This window comes from Arabidopsis thaliana, chromosome 2 (genome assembly GCF_000001735.4).
Source record: "Arabidopsis thaliana chromosome 2, partial sequence".
Taxonomy (NCBI): Eukaryota; Viridiplantae; Streptophyta; class Magnoliopsida; order Brassicales; family Brassicaceae; genus Arabidopsis; species Arabidopsis thaliana.
The window spans coordinates 2,179,676-2,196,957 of NC_003071.7; the positions used below are offsets into that span (position 1 = coordinate 2,179,676).

General features: G+C 36.0%; 1 protein-coding gene, 3 long non-coding RNA genes, 3 other non-coding genes and 2 pseudogenes across 9 annotated transcripts; 2 read left to right on the forward strand and 7 right to left on the reverse strand.

Annotated features, from left to right (window-relative positions):
* The first annotated feature begins 1,079 nt into the window (after positions 1–1,079).
* Positions 1,080–4,229, forward strand: AT2G05760 (Xanthine/uracil permease family protein). Its single transcript, NM_126592.3, has 13 exons — positions 1,080–1,378; positions 1,614–1,711; positions 1,785–1,961; positions 2,040–2,140; positions 2,220–2,295; positions 2,375–2,434; positions 2,524–2,711; positions 2,789–2,885; positions 2,982–3,068; positions 3,167–3,225; positions 3,304–3,395; positions 3,496–3,573; positions 3,662–4,229. The coding sequence occupies exons 1-13, from the start codon at positions 1,303–1,305 to the stop codon at positions 4,033–4,035; spliced, it is 1,563 nt and encodes a 520-aa protein (NP_178636.1). The 5' UTR covers positions 1,080–1,302; the 3' UTR covers positions 4,036–4,229.
* A 662-nt stretch (positions 4,230–4,891) lies between these two features.
* Positions 4,892–4,970, reverse strand: AT2G05765. The gene has a single exon (NR_140101.1). It is a non-coding gene; the product is annotated as a snoRNA (small nucleolar RNA).
* A 26-nt stretch (positions 4,971–4,996) lies between these two features.
* Positions 4,997–5,145, reverse strand: AT2G04955. Its single transcript, NR_140053.1, has one exon. It is a non-coding gene; the product is annotated as an other RNA (small nucleolar RNA).
* A 201-nt stretch (positions 5,146–5,346) lies between these two features.
* On the reverse strand, positions 5,347–5,412 carry AT2G04965. Its single transcript, NR_140054.1, has one exon. It is a non-coding gene; the product is annotated as an other RNA (small nucleolar RNA).
* A 2,192-nt stretch (positions 5,413–7,604) lies between these two features.
* On the reverse strand, positions 7,605–8,728 carry AT2G05770 (annotated as a pseudogene; the record flags this gene model as incomplete). Its single annotated transcript has 1 exon — positions 7,605–8,728.
* A 253-nt stretch (positions 8,729–8,981) lies between these two features.
* AT2G04975 lies at positions 8,982–9,455 on the reverse strand. The gene has a single exon (NR_140055.1). It is a non-coding gene; the product is annotated as an other RNA (long non-coding RNA).
* Positions 9,456–10,309: 854 nt separating this feature from the next.
* Positions 10,310–10,723, forward strand: AT2G04985. Its single transcript, NR_140056.1, has one exon. It is a non-coding gene; the product is annotated as an other RNA (long non-coding RNA).
* Positions 10,347–10,798, reverse strand: AT2G04995. Its single transcript, NR_140057.1, has one exon. It is a non-coding gene; the product is annotated as an other RNA (long non-coding RNA).
* A 3,126-nt stretch (positions 10,799–13,924) lies between these two features.
* On the reverse strand, positions 13,925–16,450 carry AT2G05780 (annotated as a pseudogene; the record flags this gene model as incomplete). The annotated part of the gene is made up of 1 exon: positions 13,925–16,450.
* Between the last annotated feature and the right edge of the window lie 832 nt (positions 16,451–17,282).

Consider the following 17,282-nt stretch of genomic DNA (forward strand, 5'->3'; position numbering starts at 1 on the left):
TGACATTAATTAACTCATATTTTTTCATTTTTCTTGGTTTGTTAAAATGTAAAATTTTGGAGTCTTTTTTTATTAACGTTTTTAGTGTCCAAAGCTTATTGTCGATAATATCGGCCGTAAAGCTGTGACTCTTGAATCTGCCGGATATAAGGCTTCGGTCACTCTGCTTCCGACTAGTAGCAAGGTTCGAGTCTTTATGTTTGTTGGTGACTTTTTCTATTTAACCTATTTTGTAACTGGATTTTATCTGTGTATTGGGCGTTAGCACAAGTCCGAATAAGTTGTTTTTAACAAAAAAAAAAAATACCACATGTGAAACGTGAATTAGTTTTTGTAAATAAAATTGAACTAGTGCATCAAACATTTACTCTCAACATTTTGTTCATTATCTACTTAGTTAATTAACTAATATTCTGGCGAAATTCGATTATGATTTACTCTAAAAGTTTCTGAAATGTATCGATGTGATTCACAAAAGGATATGAACAAAAAAATACGGTAATTTTTTCTTAAGTAGGAAAATAAATCTTTAAGAAAATTAAAACAAAGAATCTTAAGTGTTTAAGAAAATACATTTTTTAACTAGTACAAAATTTAACTATTTTCCTCATGAACAAATCTATTTTGTTTAAGAAACTACATTTTTATTTTTTACAAAAACAAATCTATATAAAATTAAATAATATGATCTCTACTTACAAAAAAAAAAGTATTTCTACTCAGAGGAATAAAATGATAAAATAAAATAAAATCTGAAACTTAAAAAAAAGTATGTAAAATAGTAATAAATAAGTCCAAAATTTTACAACTAGATGAAAACAAGTTGTAGAAGATTCTGTTTTGGCATTTAAGATCTCTCTCTCATGCAACAACAAAATTTTCAAAAAAAAAAAAACCTGAGAACTAATTGACTCCGTTGGGATGGACCCCACTTTAGAAAAAAAGATCTAATTGGTAGATAGACAGAACGAATCAGGGGCAAATCCGTAAAATAATCCAACAATTAATTCAAAAAAAAAAAAGTAAAGAAAGAGAAAGAAACTCATCAACGCCACGCCTGTACAAGAGAGAGAGAGAATAATAAGTTTACAGAGTAGAGAAGCTTTTAAATTCGAATCAGGGGCAAATCCGTAAAATATTCCTTTTTTTTTTTCCTTTTTCCTCACTACTTTATATCTCTAACCTTTAACTTTTTTTTTTCTTCTTCTTCTTCTTACTCTTCGTCTTCTTCTTCCTCCTCTGTGTCTGTTCATCGGAAAAGGAGATTTTGTTTTTTTGTTTTGTTTGTGTGGCGGCGTAGCCATGGCGGAGATAAGTCATCCTCCAATGGAACAGCTTCAAGACCTTGAATATTGCATCGACTCTAACCCTCCTTGGCGTACTCTTCTCTCTCTCTCACTCTCTATATAGTTTTGTGCAATGGAATATAATAAGTGTTTGTTTATGGTACTAATGACCACATGAACCGATTTAATTATTCGTTATTAGGAAATATAATAACCTGAGTGTTTTTGGTGGGCCTTTTATAGAGTTTGTGCAAAAATTAGCAATCGCTTTCACTAACTCATTGTGTTTATATATGATAATTTGAATGAAGTGATTGGTTGTTGCAGCCGAGACGGTGTTACTAGCATTCCAAAACTACATACTAATGCTTGGAACAAGTGCTTTTATACCCGCATTGCTCGTTCCAGCTATGGGTGGCTCTGATGTAAGTGTGCTTCTTGTATGTTTTTATTGAAGAACATCGTTGCTAAACTAATCTTATTCTTGTTGTCTAAAAGGGGGACAGAGCGCGGGTTATACAGACATTACTCTTTGTAGCTGGTATCAAAACACTTCTTCAAGCTCTCTTTGGTACAAGGTTGCCTGCTGTTGTTGGAGGCTCTCTTGCTTATGTTGTCCCTATTGCTTATATCATCAATGACTCTTCTTTGCAAAAGATATCTAATGATCATGAGGTAAAAAAAGATACTCGACAAGATCGTTTTTGTTTTTGTATGTATATCGACAATGTAGTTATGTTTTTTTTGTTACAGAGATTTATTCATACAATGCGTGCTATACAAGGGGCGTTGATTGTAGCATCAAGCATACAGATTATTCTAGGATATAGCCAAGTTTGGGGTCTTTTCTCAAGGTACTCATTGCCTTTGTTTTTGTTATTGTTATCTTTATCCCAATTCATTACTTGCTTTTGATCCTTTTTCAACTTGTAGGTTCTTCAGTCCTCTAGGAATGGCACCGGTTGTCGGATTGGTTGGTCTCGGGATGTTTCAGCGAGGATTTCCTCAGGTAATTCATACAAAGCCCCACTCCACACCATTGAATTTGCATTAACATCAAGAATCTCTTCTAAACTTTGATTCTGTAGCTCGGGAACTGCATCGAGATTGGACTACCGATGCTATTGCTTGTCATTGGACTAACCCAAGTAAGAGCTTTGTGTTGTTTAGACTTTCTTTGCTTGCTTTCCAAGTTGTTTTCTCTCTTACATATCTTGTTTTTTTTTCTTCTTGGCAGTATCTAAAACATGTTAGACCATTTAAAGATGTCCCAATCTTTGAAAGATTTCCGATATTGATCTGTGTTACAATTGTTTGGATCTACGCTGTAATTCTGACCGCAAGTGGTGCTTATAGAGGCAAACCATCACTTACACAGCATAGTTGTCGAACAGACAAAGCTAATCTTATTTCAACAGCTCCATGGTATTGGACAGCTTAGTATCCTTGTGTATTGTAGTTACATTTTCCATAATCTCATTCTGCTTATAATCTGTCATCAGGTTTAAGTTTCCATACCCTCTCCAGTGGGGACCTCCTACATTTTCAGTAGGCCATTCGTTTGCTATGATGTCTGCGGTTCTTGTATCCATGGTCGAGGTAATGAAGCAGCATTGTTAATATTCATTGCAAGTAAACTTAAGTTTGATTTTGTTAGAGGAGAAAATGTGATGGTTAAGTTAATGGATTGTGCAGTCTACTGGAGCTTACATTGCGGCTTCAAGATTAGCTATAGCCACGCCGCCTCCTGCTTATGTATTGAGTAGAGGCATTGGATGGCAGGTGAATCAATAGTTTGATGAAAGAAACACATTTATTTACATATCACACCTTCTTATGTATCTTACATATGTTCTGCTATGTTTCTTCTTAAAACTCAGGGCATTGGTGTATTGCTTGATGGTCTATTTGGAACAGGCACAGGCTCTACTGTTCTAGTGTAAGTTAAATAACTTCTTCTTGTAAGCTACTGTTCTATGTTTTGACACTCTAATGAAGGAGTTGAATGTGTCTGCAGTGAAAATGTAGGACTTCTAGGGTTAACAAGAGTTGGTAGTCGTCGTGTTGTTCAAGTATCTGCAGGCTTCATGATTGTTTTCTCAACATTGGGTATATTATAACATAACTCATACTCCTAGTCTTGAACCATACTATTGTACTATCTCTTGTGATCCTTAACGTTTGGTTTTGGTCGTTTTGTTTTGATCAGGCAAATTCGGAGCTGTTTTCGCATCGATACCAGTCCCGATATACGCAGCGTTGCACTGCATCCTCTTCGGCCTTGTTGGTAAGACCATCATCACTTACTACATCAAAGACAATATCATCATCAAGACATAAGAATTCAATACATGTATGGTTGGCTCTTCTTGCAGCTGCGGTTGGTCTCTCATTTCTTCAGTTCACAAACATGAACTCAATGAGAAACCTAATGATCACCGGACTTTCGCTCTTTCTCGGAATCTCCATACCTCAATTCTTCGCTCAGTACTGGGACGCTAGACATTACGGATTAGTTCACACAAACGCAGGATGGTTCAACGCATTCTTGAACACGTTATTCATGTCACCAGCAACAGTTGGTCTAATCATTGCAGTATTCATGGACAACACAATGGAAGTAGAGAGATCAAAGAAAGATAGAGGCATGCCTTGGTGGGTCAAGTTTAGAACTTTCAGAGGTGATAATCGTAATGAAGAGTTCTACACTTTGCCTTTTAACCTCAACAGATTCTTCCCTCCTACATAGTTAGTAAACTTAATCAATAATAAAACTTTGATTGGTTTATGATTATTCTTTTTTGATTAAGTGGTCTCTAATTTATAACCATCGTTGGAAGTAGATTACTTCAACATTCAATTTTATCACTTTTTTTTGTCTGTAGATTCAATAAAGATCATTAATTTAATAATTGTTATAGATTTATTCATTAGACTTCTGTTATAGTATTTAACAAAAATTGAGTTCTTGTACGAACCTGCGAAGGACAGTCAACTTCATTGGGTTCCAAACATGTCTTAATTAGTACAGTAATTACAGTTTCAACATCTGACTTAATTAGTACAGCAATAAACAAAAATCGAGTTCTTGTAAGAACTTGCGAAGGACAATCATCTTGTTTGAGTTCCAACATCTGCCTTAATTAGTACAGTAATTAACAGTTTCAACATCTACTTTACTTAGTACAGAAATTAACAAAAATTGAGTTCTTATAAGAACTTGCAAGAGAATCATCTTCTTTGAATATCAACATCTGTCTTAATTAGTCAGTAATTAACAGTTTCAACATCTGTGTAAAGTTGTTCAGTAATTAACAAAAATTGAGTTCTTGTAAGAATTTGCAAATGACAATCATCTTCATTGCGTTCCAACATCTGTCTTAATTATTACAGTAATTAAGAAAAATTGTGTTCTTGTAAGAACTTGCAAAGGACAATCATCTTCATTGAGTTCCAACATCTGTCTTAATTAGTACAGTAATTGACAAAAATTGAGTTCTTGTAAGAACTTACAAAGGAAAAACATCTTCATTGAGTTCCAACATCAGTAAAAACATACAAAAATTGAATAATTTTGAAAACTTGATTACAAAAAAATTGGGAAACCTCAGTAAGCCAGCGTTTTTCTCGTCAAAGAATAAACTCAGACGGTAATTCCATAGTTTAGCAATAATCATCATCGGTAATCATCCCAATAAAACAAATCAAAAAAATGTAATCGCCGAAATGGCTCCGTAGATCGTAAATCAATTCAAGATCCACAGGTTCCTATCAGTAAGCGAAACACGTACATTTGTTTATGTCCAATGTAGCATCGAGGATCATTGCCCTAAAGCTACCGTCGACGTGGCATCGGACAATTTTTCTTAAACCAAAAATTAAAAACCCTCAGCGAACCCTTGTCAAATCAACCACACAACGGACACAGAACGGTGGGAAGTACGGTGAAGACCCGGCCGAGGAGTCAGTACCCGACCGTAAACGGATCCGGGGGTTTGGATCCGGATACGAGTTCGTGTTTGACTGATCGGGGATTGGGAGATTTCACCGGATGCATCGTCGTTCAGTCCGTTGTTGTGTAAAGTGTCATACGGCACTTCCTATCTATGGGATTGCTTCTTCATCGGGAAGAGACATAATACCGAATAACCAAAAACAATCAAACACGATAATAGAGAATCGAAATACTAAATGTATCTGTGTAAACCATTAGGTCGAATAAGCTAGAAAAGTGGCTGATGATATGAGAGACCGAAGAGAATCTGTATTTATATAGATGGTTATGAGGCGGCATAACTTAAAACCCTAATTGCTTCATGTAAACCCTAACCGTTGATATAGTTAACATATGGCCCATTAAGAGCCCATATGTATGTGTCGGCTGAGTAAAATATTATTGGGCCAGTTGAAATAAAAAAAATAATCGGTTTTTGTAAATCACTTGGTTTTTTTAGTAGTATACGTAGTTACTAGTTAGTAATTCTAGTGGTACTGAAAATAAAAGCCCATTTTCTTCATTTGAATCCAAATAAATTATATAAACGAATGATTTGGATGATGTATTTGAAATGATATTATTTTTTTCCTTTCTAAAATCATTCCATTATACCGAAATTAGAATTATGTTGTTCGTTTCGTCGTTGCGGGTAGTTACGGTTGCGGCAAACGCAGATTACGTTGTACGTTTTGTTGCTGCACGTACTTACGTCAAAATGCTGCAGCGAGTAATTTTGAACGCTGATTTAATTCAGCGGCAACGATTAAAAAGCTGCGATTAATGTAACAAATGACCTAAACACGCTTAATATCTTTAAGAAATCACACAAAAAAAAAAATCAAACCCTAAAGCCAACACGATTTACGCCGCGATCTAAAATTTTCTCTTCTTCTCTTTTACACGATCTGAAATCTCTTGTTCTCTTTTACATGATTTGGATCTGCTCGCGATTTCAAAGTAAGCTCATCGATCTCGAAGTAGTGGGTTTTGTTTCTGAAGTTCTCTTCTTGACCTCGAAGAGCTTTTGAAGTTCTCTGCTTGAAGGAGAATCTCCATACACAAAGCAAAGCAAGGTAATTTCGTTATTCACAGCTATTGAAATCTTTTGAAAATTTTGATTTGTGTTCTCTTAGCTTGTGTAGCTACTCTCAATTTGGTGATTTTTTTTCGTTGAATCTCTAAGTATCATGGAGCTTGCCTTCTCATTGATTCATAAATCCATCCATATTTGTGTGCTTTACAGAAAGTTTTGAAATTTGTTAAAGTGAATCAGTTTTCTTTTTAGCTTTTGTGTTCTCTGTTTTTGTGATAGCTTTGATTTTGATTCAATAGATTGGTTTCTAGTGAACTTTAGGAAGAAATGATTAGCCCTATTTATCATCTGTTTTAGGGGTTGTCTCTTTGCCTTTTACAGCTGATAATTCGCCAATTATATTTCTTATGTTGCAGGGATTGACATGGTTGCTTCCTGAGAAGTTGCAAATGCAAGATTCAAAGATTGGACAAGAAGCAGGTTTTGTGATATTAAGGTAACAAATTATTGCTTTCAAGTTTAGATTAATTGAGTTTTGGTCTCTTTGCTTATTCAATTTAGGCATTTCATTGACTTGTGATTCTATACTTGTTTTAGATGTTCAATTCTTTTAATTTGGAAATGAGCGATTGGTGCTTTTGTTAGTTTGAGTGTCAAATGGTATATGTGAGTCCTCTTAAGTTTCTTAAGTTTTGATGATTTTGATGATTCTCCTCAAAATCACTTTGATGCTATAAATGCTCTCGTGATCAGAAATGTTTGCGTGTGTGGCTGTCCCATGTATTGATATACAAATAGCAATGTTGGAAATTGATTTCTCTGTTACCAATGTTGGTTTCGAGAGGTTATTTAAATAGACCTAACGTCGTGTTTGTTTGCTCCTTAGGGATATGCATCTAAATGGTCCATCCAAATTATCCATCTGACTAATTCATCTGAGCGATGTTCGTTTCTATTTTTGTTGGTTAAGCTGGAGATCCATCTAACTGTTTTTCTTTAAAACTTTGTTTGTTTGTTCAGCTCGATGATCCTTCTAGATGCTTTTGATAAGAAAAAATAACTAAACTTCCATGTTTTCATCTAATTATATTTTAATTCTTAATCTAACCATAGTAATGTTAATTTTACTAATCAAATATATTTTTACAGTTAAATAAATTTCAAATTATTTTATTTGACATTTAAACTTGCATTTTCATGAATTTGTTTTTCTTATATAAGAACCAAAACATATAAACATATGTTATGAAATTAATGAACAACATTATTACCAAACAAACTCCAAAAATGTTAATATCTTCAGTCTTATATATGCTAAAAGAGATGAAACAACACCAATATAAGGTTTTATCAAATATAGATAATCCTTAAAACACACCGTCTTAAAACTTCTGCTAATAAGGAAGTCTCGTTCCTTAGGCCATCTCTGACTCTCTATAGTGATAGAATCCTGCATAGCCTCCATAATTTTGTCACCAGCAAGTACATATGGAACATGTCCAACATTTTCATCACCATGCTGCTCATATGATTCCACCATTTTTCAATGTTGAAAATCACTATCTTCTTGTTCTGAATCTCGTATAAAATTATGTAACGCCATTGTTGAGGTTTCAATCTTAACCCACTTCTTCAACTCAAACTTGGGATGTTTCCTATCTAGAATTCTCCACTTAGTCTTCCACAAACCAAAAGTTCTCTCGATTACTGATCTCAAACTAGCATGTTTATGGTTAAACATTTTTTAGTGATTGTAGGTGGTTCTCCTCTATTGAACTAATCTAAATGGTATCTAATCCTATGCTGAGGACCTAAATATCCACTTCTAGTTGGATAACCAGGATCCACTAAATTATACTTTTCAACCGGAGGATGAGGAAAAACAGTGATGTGGGTAGCACATTATGATAGCACCTTCGTGTCATGTGCTTTTCTAGGAACTCCAACATAGGCTTATGGGAACTTTAGACTAAAATTATACATAGCGAGAATATTCATAGTTGGTTCGGATTTTCTACATATAAATCGCTCTAAAAACCTTGATGGAGGATGCACGGGTACATGAGTACCATCAAGGGCACCAATGCAATCCCTAAAATAAGGCATATAGCGCTTAACCTCAAGTATAAAAAGACTAATATATGTGACATCACCCCTTGTAGGTTTCACTATGTTTGCTGCAAGTTTCAAAAGAGCAATCAAAATCTCATATAACTTCCTTTTCACTACGTTAAGTGAATGTTGATATCGTTCAGCTAAGACCCGTACAATTAAATCTTGTGCAACCATCTCTATTAACATTGCAACACTCTCCTCAAGATAAACATGACAAGATTCCTCTAACTTATAATGTTCTGAAAGTGTCTTACATAAGCTCCTAAATGTTGATTCGTTCATGTCTTGAATTTGTACCTTAGATTCAAACATAAACGTTGGACACGACGCCAACCTTCACCTCTATTTGTCCTCACTCATTGTCTGCTAGTGTTCACTCCAGTTCCTCTATACATGTCTTGTAAAAGAGCATACATGTTGTTCTCATCCTCTAGTACCAAATCCATGTCATCATCCTCAATTAAAGCTCTAAATGTTTCCTACAAAACAAGAATATTAAGTGGAGTCAAGGGGCGGTTCTTTAAGTTATCAGAGCTAGATAAAATTCAAGACAAAACTACAGCGATGAGAATCACATATTACTCAGTGCCACCTAAAGTTCCCTAAAAAGATTGATTTTTTATTTTGGCCCTGTTCGGTTCAAAGTTGTTGCGACAGCTTTAAGCGACCAGAATTTTAACATCAACAGAAGTAAAAGAAATGGAGGATAATAAAAAAGGAGTAGCTGCGATCATTTCCACGGGTATCGCTGGAAAAATGAGCGATAGTTGGAATGGTGAAAAGGAGGCGATGCGAATGTTTTAATGGTGTTACGTGTGTTACTCACCACAGCCACGTGTCTCAAGTTAGTTATAAATCTGGATCGCTGATCGTTGTCGCAGCGACAATGAAAAGAACATGGCATTCATCTAGCAACGACCCACACGACATAAAGATCTCTAATCAAGACATTCATGAAGTAATTGTATGAACATGAAATAATCTCAAAAAGCAATAATGAACAGGGAGTCCAATATCTATGAGCTCGGTGGAAGATTCAACAAGCGATCTGAAACAAGATCCATACCTGCATAATTTGATGATCAATTCTACACCAGTACTATTTAGTTTTGTAACACGCCACTTGTTGAAGCTATTTTAAGAACTGCAACCAAATAACACAGTCCATGATCACATCTCTATTTCTCTAACTGCAAACTACATACAGTAAATACACTACTGAAGCGAAAAGTGAAGTTGTAGGTTTCACACTGAGATGAACAAGCTACAAGTTGCAGTTGCTATATAGAGCATTCATAGTCCAATATCGAAATAATATTGAAACACTTAACTCTTTAAAACTGATAAGTATAGATATGACTAGGAAAAAGTAAGGCAAAGTTCAAATTTACCATTGGTGTTTTCCAGGTCACTTTACATGCACCTAGTTTTTTTCTGCAACACATTGCACCACAACTTCTTATAAGGTTCTATTCTTAGTTTTGCAAGGTTTTGCACCTAGCGTTTTTAAGGCAACACACTACATCACAACAACAATCTTGATCTGCACCAAATATCACACAACTTAACATTTACTGGTAATCGTAAGTCAACTGCTCCCCTTTGTTTATCACATCCAAGCAATATATTTACAAAAAAAGCTATGGATCAAAATTTATTACTATTAAAGATGGCAGTTGTAATGCCCCGTACGTGGACTATAGACGGGAAAGCTTAATCCGAGGAATTTGGCAATTCATCTATTCAACGAGTCATGTTCCAGTGGTAAGTGACTTAGCCACTTTGGGTAAGGAAACCTTAGGATTAGCTTAGGATGGTTAAAGTAAGGAAAACTTAGAGGTGGGCGAGAATTTTTAAGTTGGATCTTTGCGAGAAAACAATTTAAGGACCTCGTCCGTGGTGTGTCTGAGGACGAAGTGTGGGCAACCTGTGGCGGCGTGAATTCGGCCGAGGCATACGTGTGTTCAACCATGGTCGGCGTGTGCAGTAGAGGTGCGGCCAAGAGTCGGCCACGTCATCGACCAGCTTATGGCGGCGAGCAGGTGGGTAAGATGCTCCGATTTGCTGTGGTTGAAAATCGGCCATGTCCGCCCGCGAAGATCAAGTGGTCCTTGACCGGCCACGGAGGTGCTTAAGCGGGCCGACTTAATGTGTGGCTGAGGACGTTCTACCGACAGCTGGGCGGTGACTCACGGCCGGGTGTCGCCTCCACGATGTGTCAGGTTCGGGTGTCGCCCATTGAGCATAGCTTAGTGGCAACGGCCACGACATGTGTCCCCAGCGCCTCACCTAACTAGCTCGCCCAAAAACCTATAAATAGCCCACATTTCCGACCCTTAGAACATACACCTGCGAATAGAAACCACTTAAAAAATGTTTCGGGAAAACGGAGAACAATCGGAGAAGTTCACGGCCCAAAACCTTCCGCTGAGCTTTGTGAGTAACCGAGCTGTGTGAAGTAGCACACAGATTGGGTTTTAGTTATTATGTTAAATTATGCATGAGGTTGCTAGTTTATACTTGGTATTATTTCATAATCATTTATGCTTGGTTGATTGATTGGTTATGAAGTTAGGCTTAACGACTGTGTAATCGTTATGCTGCCCGTTTGTTAGCATAACCGTTATGTTGTCGGATAGCATAAGAATATGGTTATGCGTGTTGTTGTATAGCAATAGGGGGTTACCTATTGTTAGGTAAACCATGATAGTCTATCCGTCTGCTGTGCGATGCGTGAAATTCCGTAACATTATGGCTTACAAAGGTTTGGAGCGGGTCATGTCCGGCCAAGCGCTACATGACGATGTAGTATTGAGGGATGTAATCTCTTATAGGCTTACGTGTCTAGGAGTGTGGAGGCATCACCTTGGGGGGTATCATGAATTCGTAGTGGCCTGTTAGGATGTTTAGACTGGGGATTGGTAGTGGTTGTTTAATTTATTGTTAGTGAATCTTTTGTTATTGATTCTTTGTGATTAGGGGTTGGGTTGGGTTAATATAATTGTTAGAATCCGGTCTCCCTGAGTAATCCTAGATTATTCATGACGCTATTTGTTTTGCAGGTGACCAGTAGTGGGTTAAACTTTAGGGGAGGCTTGGACGCTAGGAATACCAGTGTAGGTTTACTAGCCTTGATGTAAAATAACTTTGTAGTAATAAGGTTGTATGTTTTGGAGTCTAAGCTCCCAGCCGGCAAAACTTATATATTTCGGTAATGTATTTGTGTAATAAAACATATATGTGATATAAAGATGTTTTATATTTCGCTGCTTGTCCTTAAATGATTATGGACCGCCCAAACGCTCTTTTTCGGCAAGGGTTGGCAAGCCTAAGCCGTATCTGAGTGGGATACGCTTGTAGTACGGATGACTTAGGTTCGAATTTATTCGTTAAACTTTGTTAACTGTTCGCAAGTTTTATCAAAGTGGCATTCTTGTCCATCTTATTTATAGAACGGTTCAGGGGTGTTACAGCAGTGTTCACAAACAAAAAAAGTAGAAACATGAAAGACACAATACACTAGACACTGCTTTCACCACACATCCCTGCTTTCACTAGTGGCATACTCCTAGTAGAGAACCTTGTTATCATCATCTTCATAAAATAAGAAGGTCTGACAATTGTTAATATCTTCCTTGAGATGTTGAATTGTTGCGTTGTACAAAGGATACCACATCCTTATTGTAGGCAGTGAATGTAGAACCTCCATAGCTCAAAAATGACTACAAGTTAACTCAGGGTGTCTCTCTATTAGTTCGTTCTTGCGGGAAATAATCTTATCCCGTGACTCAACACTTTTCCTAATCACTTCTGCTATAACTTCTCCTCCTGCTGGTACAAACTTTGATCGTTTTTTGGACCATTGCCAATATTAGATGTTGAGGGACCATTGCTAATATTGGGAGGGATCTACCATGATTCGGCATCAGCATCGGCATCATGATCAACATCTTGAGTAGGAGGAATCTGCCTCGATTCAGCATCACTATCTACATCAGGATCAACATCTTCATACAAAGACATTGTTTTGTCTAGAGTCTTTTTGCCTTGTTAAGCAGTCCACCCTTCAGCTCCTGTTATATGACACGTACCAAATACCTTTTGCATCACAGCTATGTTTGGCACTAGTTTATCTTTTATTTTCTTAGCTCCAGTTCATTCCTTAAAATAAACAATGAGAACAAGAAAAGAAACACTAATCAGAAATATTAATGGACTCATGAACCAATAGAAGAAGCTTAATATTGAGTTATTTACCTTACACCGCTCATTCCACCAATCCTCAGACATGCCTATGGACCCATTTGCAAAATAACCAAGTCCGGTTCTATTAAAAATTCTTCATTTTTTCATTCATATATATATACACACTAGATTAGGACTAGTCCAATGGACGAGTTATTTATTTTTAAAGTAAATAATTTATCGTACGAAAATGGTAGAGAGTAGTTTTTGTTTTATAAATAGACTATTTTTCCTTTTTTATAAATATAAAAACTAATCTACAATTTATTAACATTTCTTACAAAAATCTAGTAATGTTAACTTGTCAATCACAAAAAGAATTATGAAATATTCACCATTCTCAATAATAATGCCAAACTTTTAAAACCTTAATTGAGTAATTATCCCTTAAAACATGAGTATACAATTTTCTAAAAAAAGTTATTTTGTAACTTTTCCGCATATATTTGTGACTACACAATTTATTATATCTCTCACAATTAATTAATTATTACTAAAATTTGTTGGTTAAGTTTTTAAAAATTAATATTAATCCAAAATATGAAGCTAAATACAAATTTGGTTAAGTCATTTGTAAAGAGTTTTGTATAAACGACAAGAAGGAACATAAACGATTCAAAAAAATGTATTATATTTTCGTGAGTACAGCATTGTGAAATATTTTTAACCATTATATTTAGGTAGATTAGGTCATTCTAGTTGCTAAAATGATGTCTTTCACAATTATAGAAATAATCAGAAATTAACCATTTTTCATTATGATTTGATAATCCCAAAAATTTAGAAAACTTCGTGAATAGGTTCGTAAAACGTAAGGTAAGAAAAATGTTTTTGGGAAAATGTCAAAAAATGCCGAACTTTCAAATTTGGTACGAAAAAACATAAACTTTTGTCAAAGTTTGATTTGACTTTATAATAAAATAGTTAAGTTACCGGATTATTTTAGGCATCTCGATAAATTTTCGTTAACAAAAAAATGACGGAGTTAACTTTCCATAACGTTTGAGAAATAAATAAATCTTATACATATATATAAGATATAATTAAATAGAAAACGAGCACAATGTAGGGTATCATAAAGTTTATAAGATATCTTTCTAAATGTATATAAGAAACGTTACGGAAAGTTAACTCTTCCATCTTTTACTTAAAAACAATTTAACAGCTTGTATAAACTGATTTAATTAACAAAATTTAACCATTTTATTATAAACTTAATTAACAAAATTTAACCATTTTATTATAAACTTTGATGGTTAAAATCATCAAAAGACTTAGCAGCATTTAACCGTTGTCCCGATGCCTCGCCATAAATGCGGAGAATATTGATGATTTCTTGACCTTGGGATGGATCAGCTTTACAAAAAAATAAATTATCGTCTGCAAACAGGAGATGCGAAGTAGAAGGGCTTGCGCGTGAGATTTGAAGACCTTGGATTCGGCCATTCCATTCCGCATCTTTGAGATTCGCCACCAAAACTTCCGTACACAAGATAAAAAGGAACGGAGAAATATGATCGCCTTGTCTAATTCCCCTTGTTGGTTTGATAAAACCTCTTGGTGTCCCATTTAGGAGAACTTTATAAGAGACTGAGGATATACAAAAATTAATCAAGTCTACCCATTTCTGGGCGAAACCCATCTTCAACATGAGAGCTCAAAGAAATGACCATTCAACACGATCATAAGCTTTACTCATATCAGTCTTTATAGCCATGAACTTTTTCCTACAAGCCGGGTTTGTCCGAAGCGCGTGAAAGTTTTCCTGAGCTATAAGAATATTATCAGTGATAAGTCGCCCGGCCACAAAGGCAGATTGGGTCTCGGATATTAAATCCGGAAGAATCTTTTTTAGACGAGAGCTAAGGACTTTTGAAATAACTTTGTAACTAACATTACACAGGCTGATTGGACGGAATTCCGCCATTTTCCGTGGTCTGTCTGTTTTTGGAATTAAACAGATATTTGTCTCATTCAGATGCTCTTCAAAAGAGCCGGATGAATGGAAATTTTGAACAACTTTAACAAGATCTGGTCCAGTCAAATCCCAAAAACGTTGGTAGAATAGAGCTGTCATACCATCCGGACCCGGAGCTTTGTCCGGATTAAGCGAGAAAAGAGCGCGCTTAACTTCTTCTGGGGAAATCTCTTTAGTGAGTCTCTGATTCATATCTTCAGATATCATCACTGGCAGATCCCGAAGAGCGGAATGGAAGTTTTGTGGCTCCGAGGTGGTAAACAAATCTTTAAAGTAATCAACCGCAAGTCTTTCCAAATCCACCTCCTTGTCTACCCAAAGACCATCTTGGTTCAATAAACCAATAATCTTATTCCTTGCTCTCTTTTGTTTGGTAGTAGCATGAAAATATTTTGTGTTTTTATCACCCTCTTTAAACCACAACTCCCGACTTTTTAGACGCGAGAATATCTCCTCTTCTCTATAAGCATCGCAAAGCTTCCAGTTTAGTGCTAATAGATCTTCAGCGGAGATAGACTCATCTTCTTGAGCAAGGTCGATCTGAGTTTGTAATTCCAAAATTTTCTTCTCAGAGTTTGAGGAACTCGATTTCTTCCATAGAGAAATGGATTTCCTACAATTTTTAACTTTTTGAGTGAAAAGAACTCCTTCTTGTGAAGGGATATCCCATCCTCCATGAACTGATTCTTTAAACCCCGGCTTACCAAGCCATCTTTTATCGAAAATAAAGGGTTTAAAGTATTTTTGTGGGCTATTTTGGATTGATGCTAGGAGAGGTCTATGATCAGAACCCCATAATTTGAGATACTCCACATTGGTGTGGGAAAAAATAGTATGCCATTCCTCATTCGCCATAGCTCTATCTAATCTCGATTTAATGATCTTACGAACTCTCCGCCCCGTAACTCCACAACTACGTCTTCCCACCCATGAAAACAAATTCCCATGAGATGACACATCAATCATCCCACAATTTTCAATCATACAACGAAATGGGAGGAAAGAGGATTCCGACCTACTTTTACTACCCTTCTTCTCATGATTTCCGATTATTTCATTAAAAAGTCACCAATCATAAACCATGGATCCGAGCAGTGGCGGATCTTGAACATAAATCTGTATAGGGCACAAAATATAAGCCACATTTAGTTAGTTAAAAAATAATAAAAAAAAATGAGAAAATGTCTGGGTCACGAACTCTAGTTCTTTGATGTAGCATGGGGCAACTTAAACCAATTAAGCTGGATACACATTTTTATCTTAAGCTATTAAAGAAATCTATAAAATCTGTATAGGGCACGTGCCCCACTACCTCTCTACGTAGATCCACCACTGGATCCGAGCGTGTAAGACCAATACGAGTCAAACGCTCCCAAACTAATTCTCGGTAGTGAACTACCGGATCACCATATACAAAAGTAATAAAAATTCGATTTCCATCAATAATTGTTTCAATATCAATAAGCCGATCAGAAACAAAAACGAACTTAACCGGATAGTCTTTCAAATACATAAGAGCAAGACCACCACTATTACCAATCGGTTCAACAGTTTGTAAACGATCAAATCCTAATAAAATGGTTAGTTTATACAAGACCACCACTATCACCACTATGGTTGGAACCATCAAAATCTCATTTCATTAATCAGCATCTAAACCAATAATAGGCCTACAGGACTGCTTCCAAGATTTCTTCAAAGCTTCAAAACATACATAGAGACAGTAGTATCTTTGCAAGCTTTCAGGATTTGGCCCAGGAATCGTCTCAATCTCCATCGTTGTACCATCATTAGATATACGTATCTCTTCTTGATAATCCCATATTCTAGCAAAATGAGATTCATGACTTGCTTTTCTTTTAGCTTTTAGCAACCTCTTTGCTCACTGATGCACACTAACAATCATATTGTACCCCCTCTTAATTTCATCTACCATTTCCTGAGATTTTATCTTCAGATTCACACTAAGCCTTTCCTCGTAAAGTTGCACAATAGTTCCACTCGTCAAAAGCTTTGTGTTACCAGACCTTACACAAATATGCTCATTCTGAAAGATCCATATCATTAACTTATTTTTCCTCTTCTCAAATGAGCAATACACTCTCCATTGACATTTTTCTTTGATGTGTTGTGTGCACTTTGCCCCAAGCCTATTTGACGATGACTTGTACATTTTGATATCGTATTGAGTTTTAAGTGAATACCTCAATAGTGCATTCTTGATTTCATCTGCATTGTTGAATGTCTTATGCAATGCTAATAGATCATCACAACTCTCTCTAAAAGTGAATGGTCTTTCTACTTTCTCTTCTTCATCATCTGATAATGATAATGGATCTGGTATCTTCTTGTCGTCCCAAATATCATCCCCGTTGCTGTCAGAGTCAATACTAGTTGCATCTACACTAGCATCAAGCCCAAAATCTTTCTTTTTCAGCTGGATCTATCTCTACCTCTATATATCCTCTGTTATCTTCAACAATAACTGGGCAATCATCTTCGTTTACACAAGAATCGTGAGATGATTCATCTCCTTCGTCTTCAATTTCAGTTTCCAATCTCTCATCTTCAACAATGGCTTTCGTTTGGATTTCAGATTGCCTTCGAATTGGAAGCTTGAGTCATTTT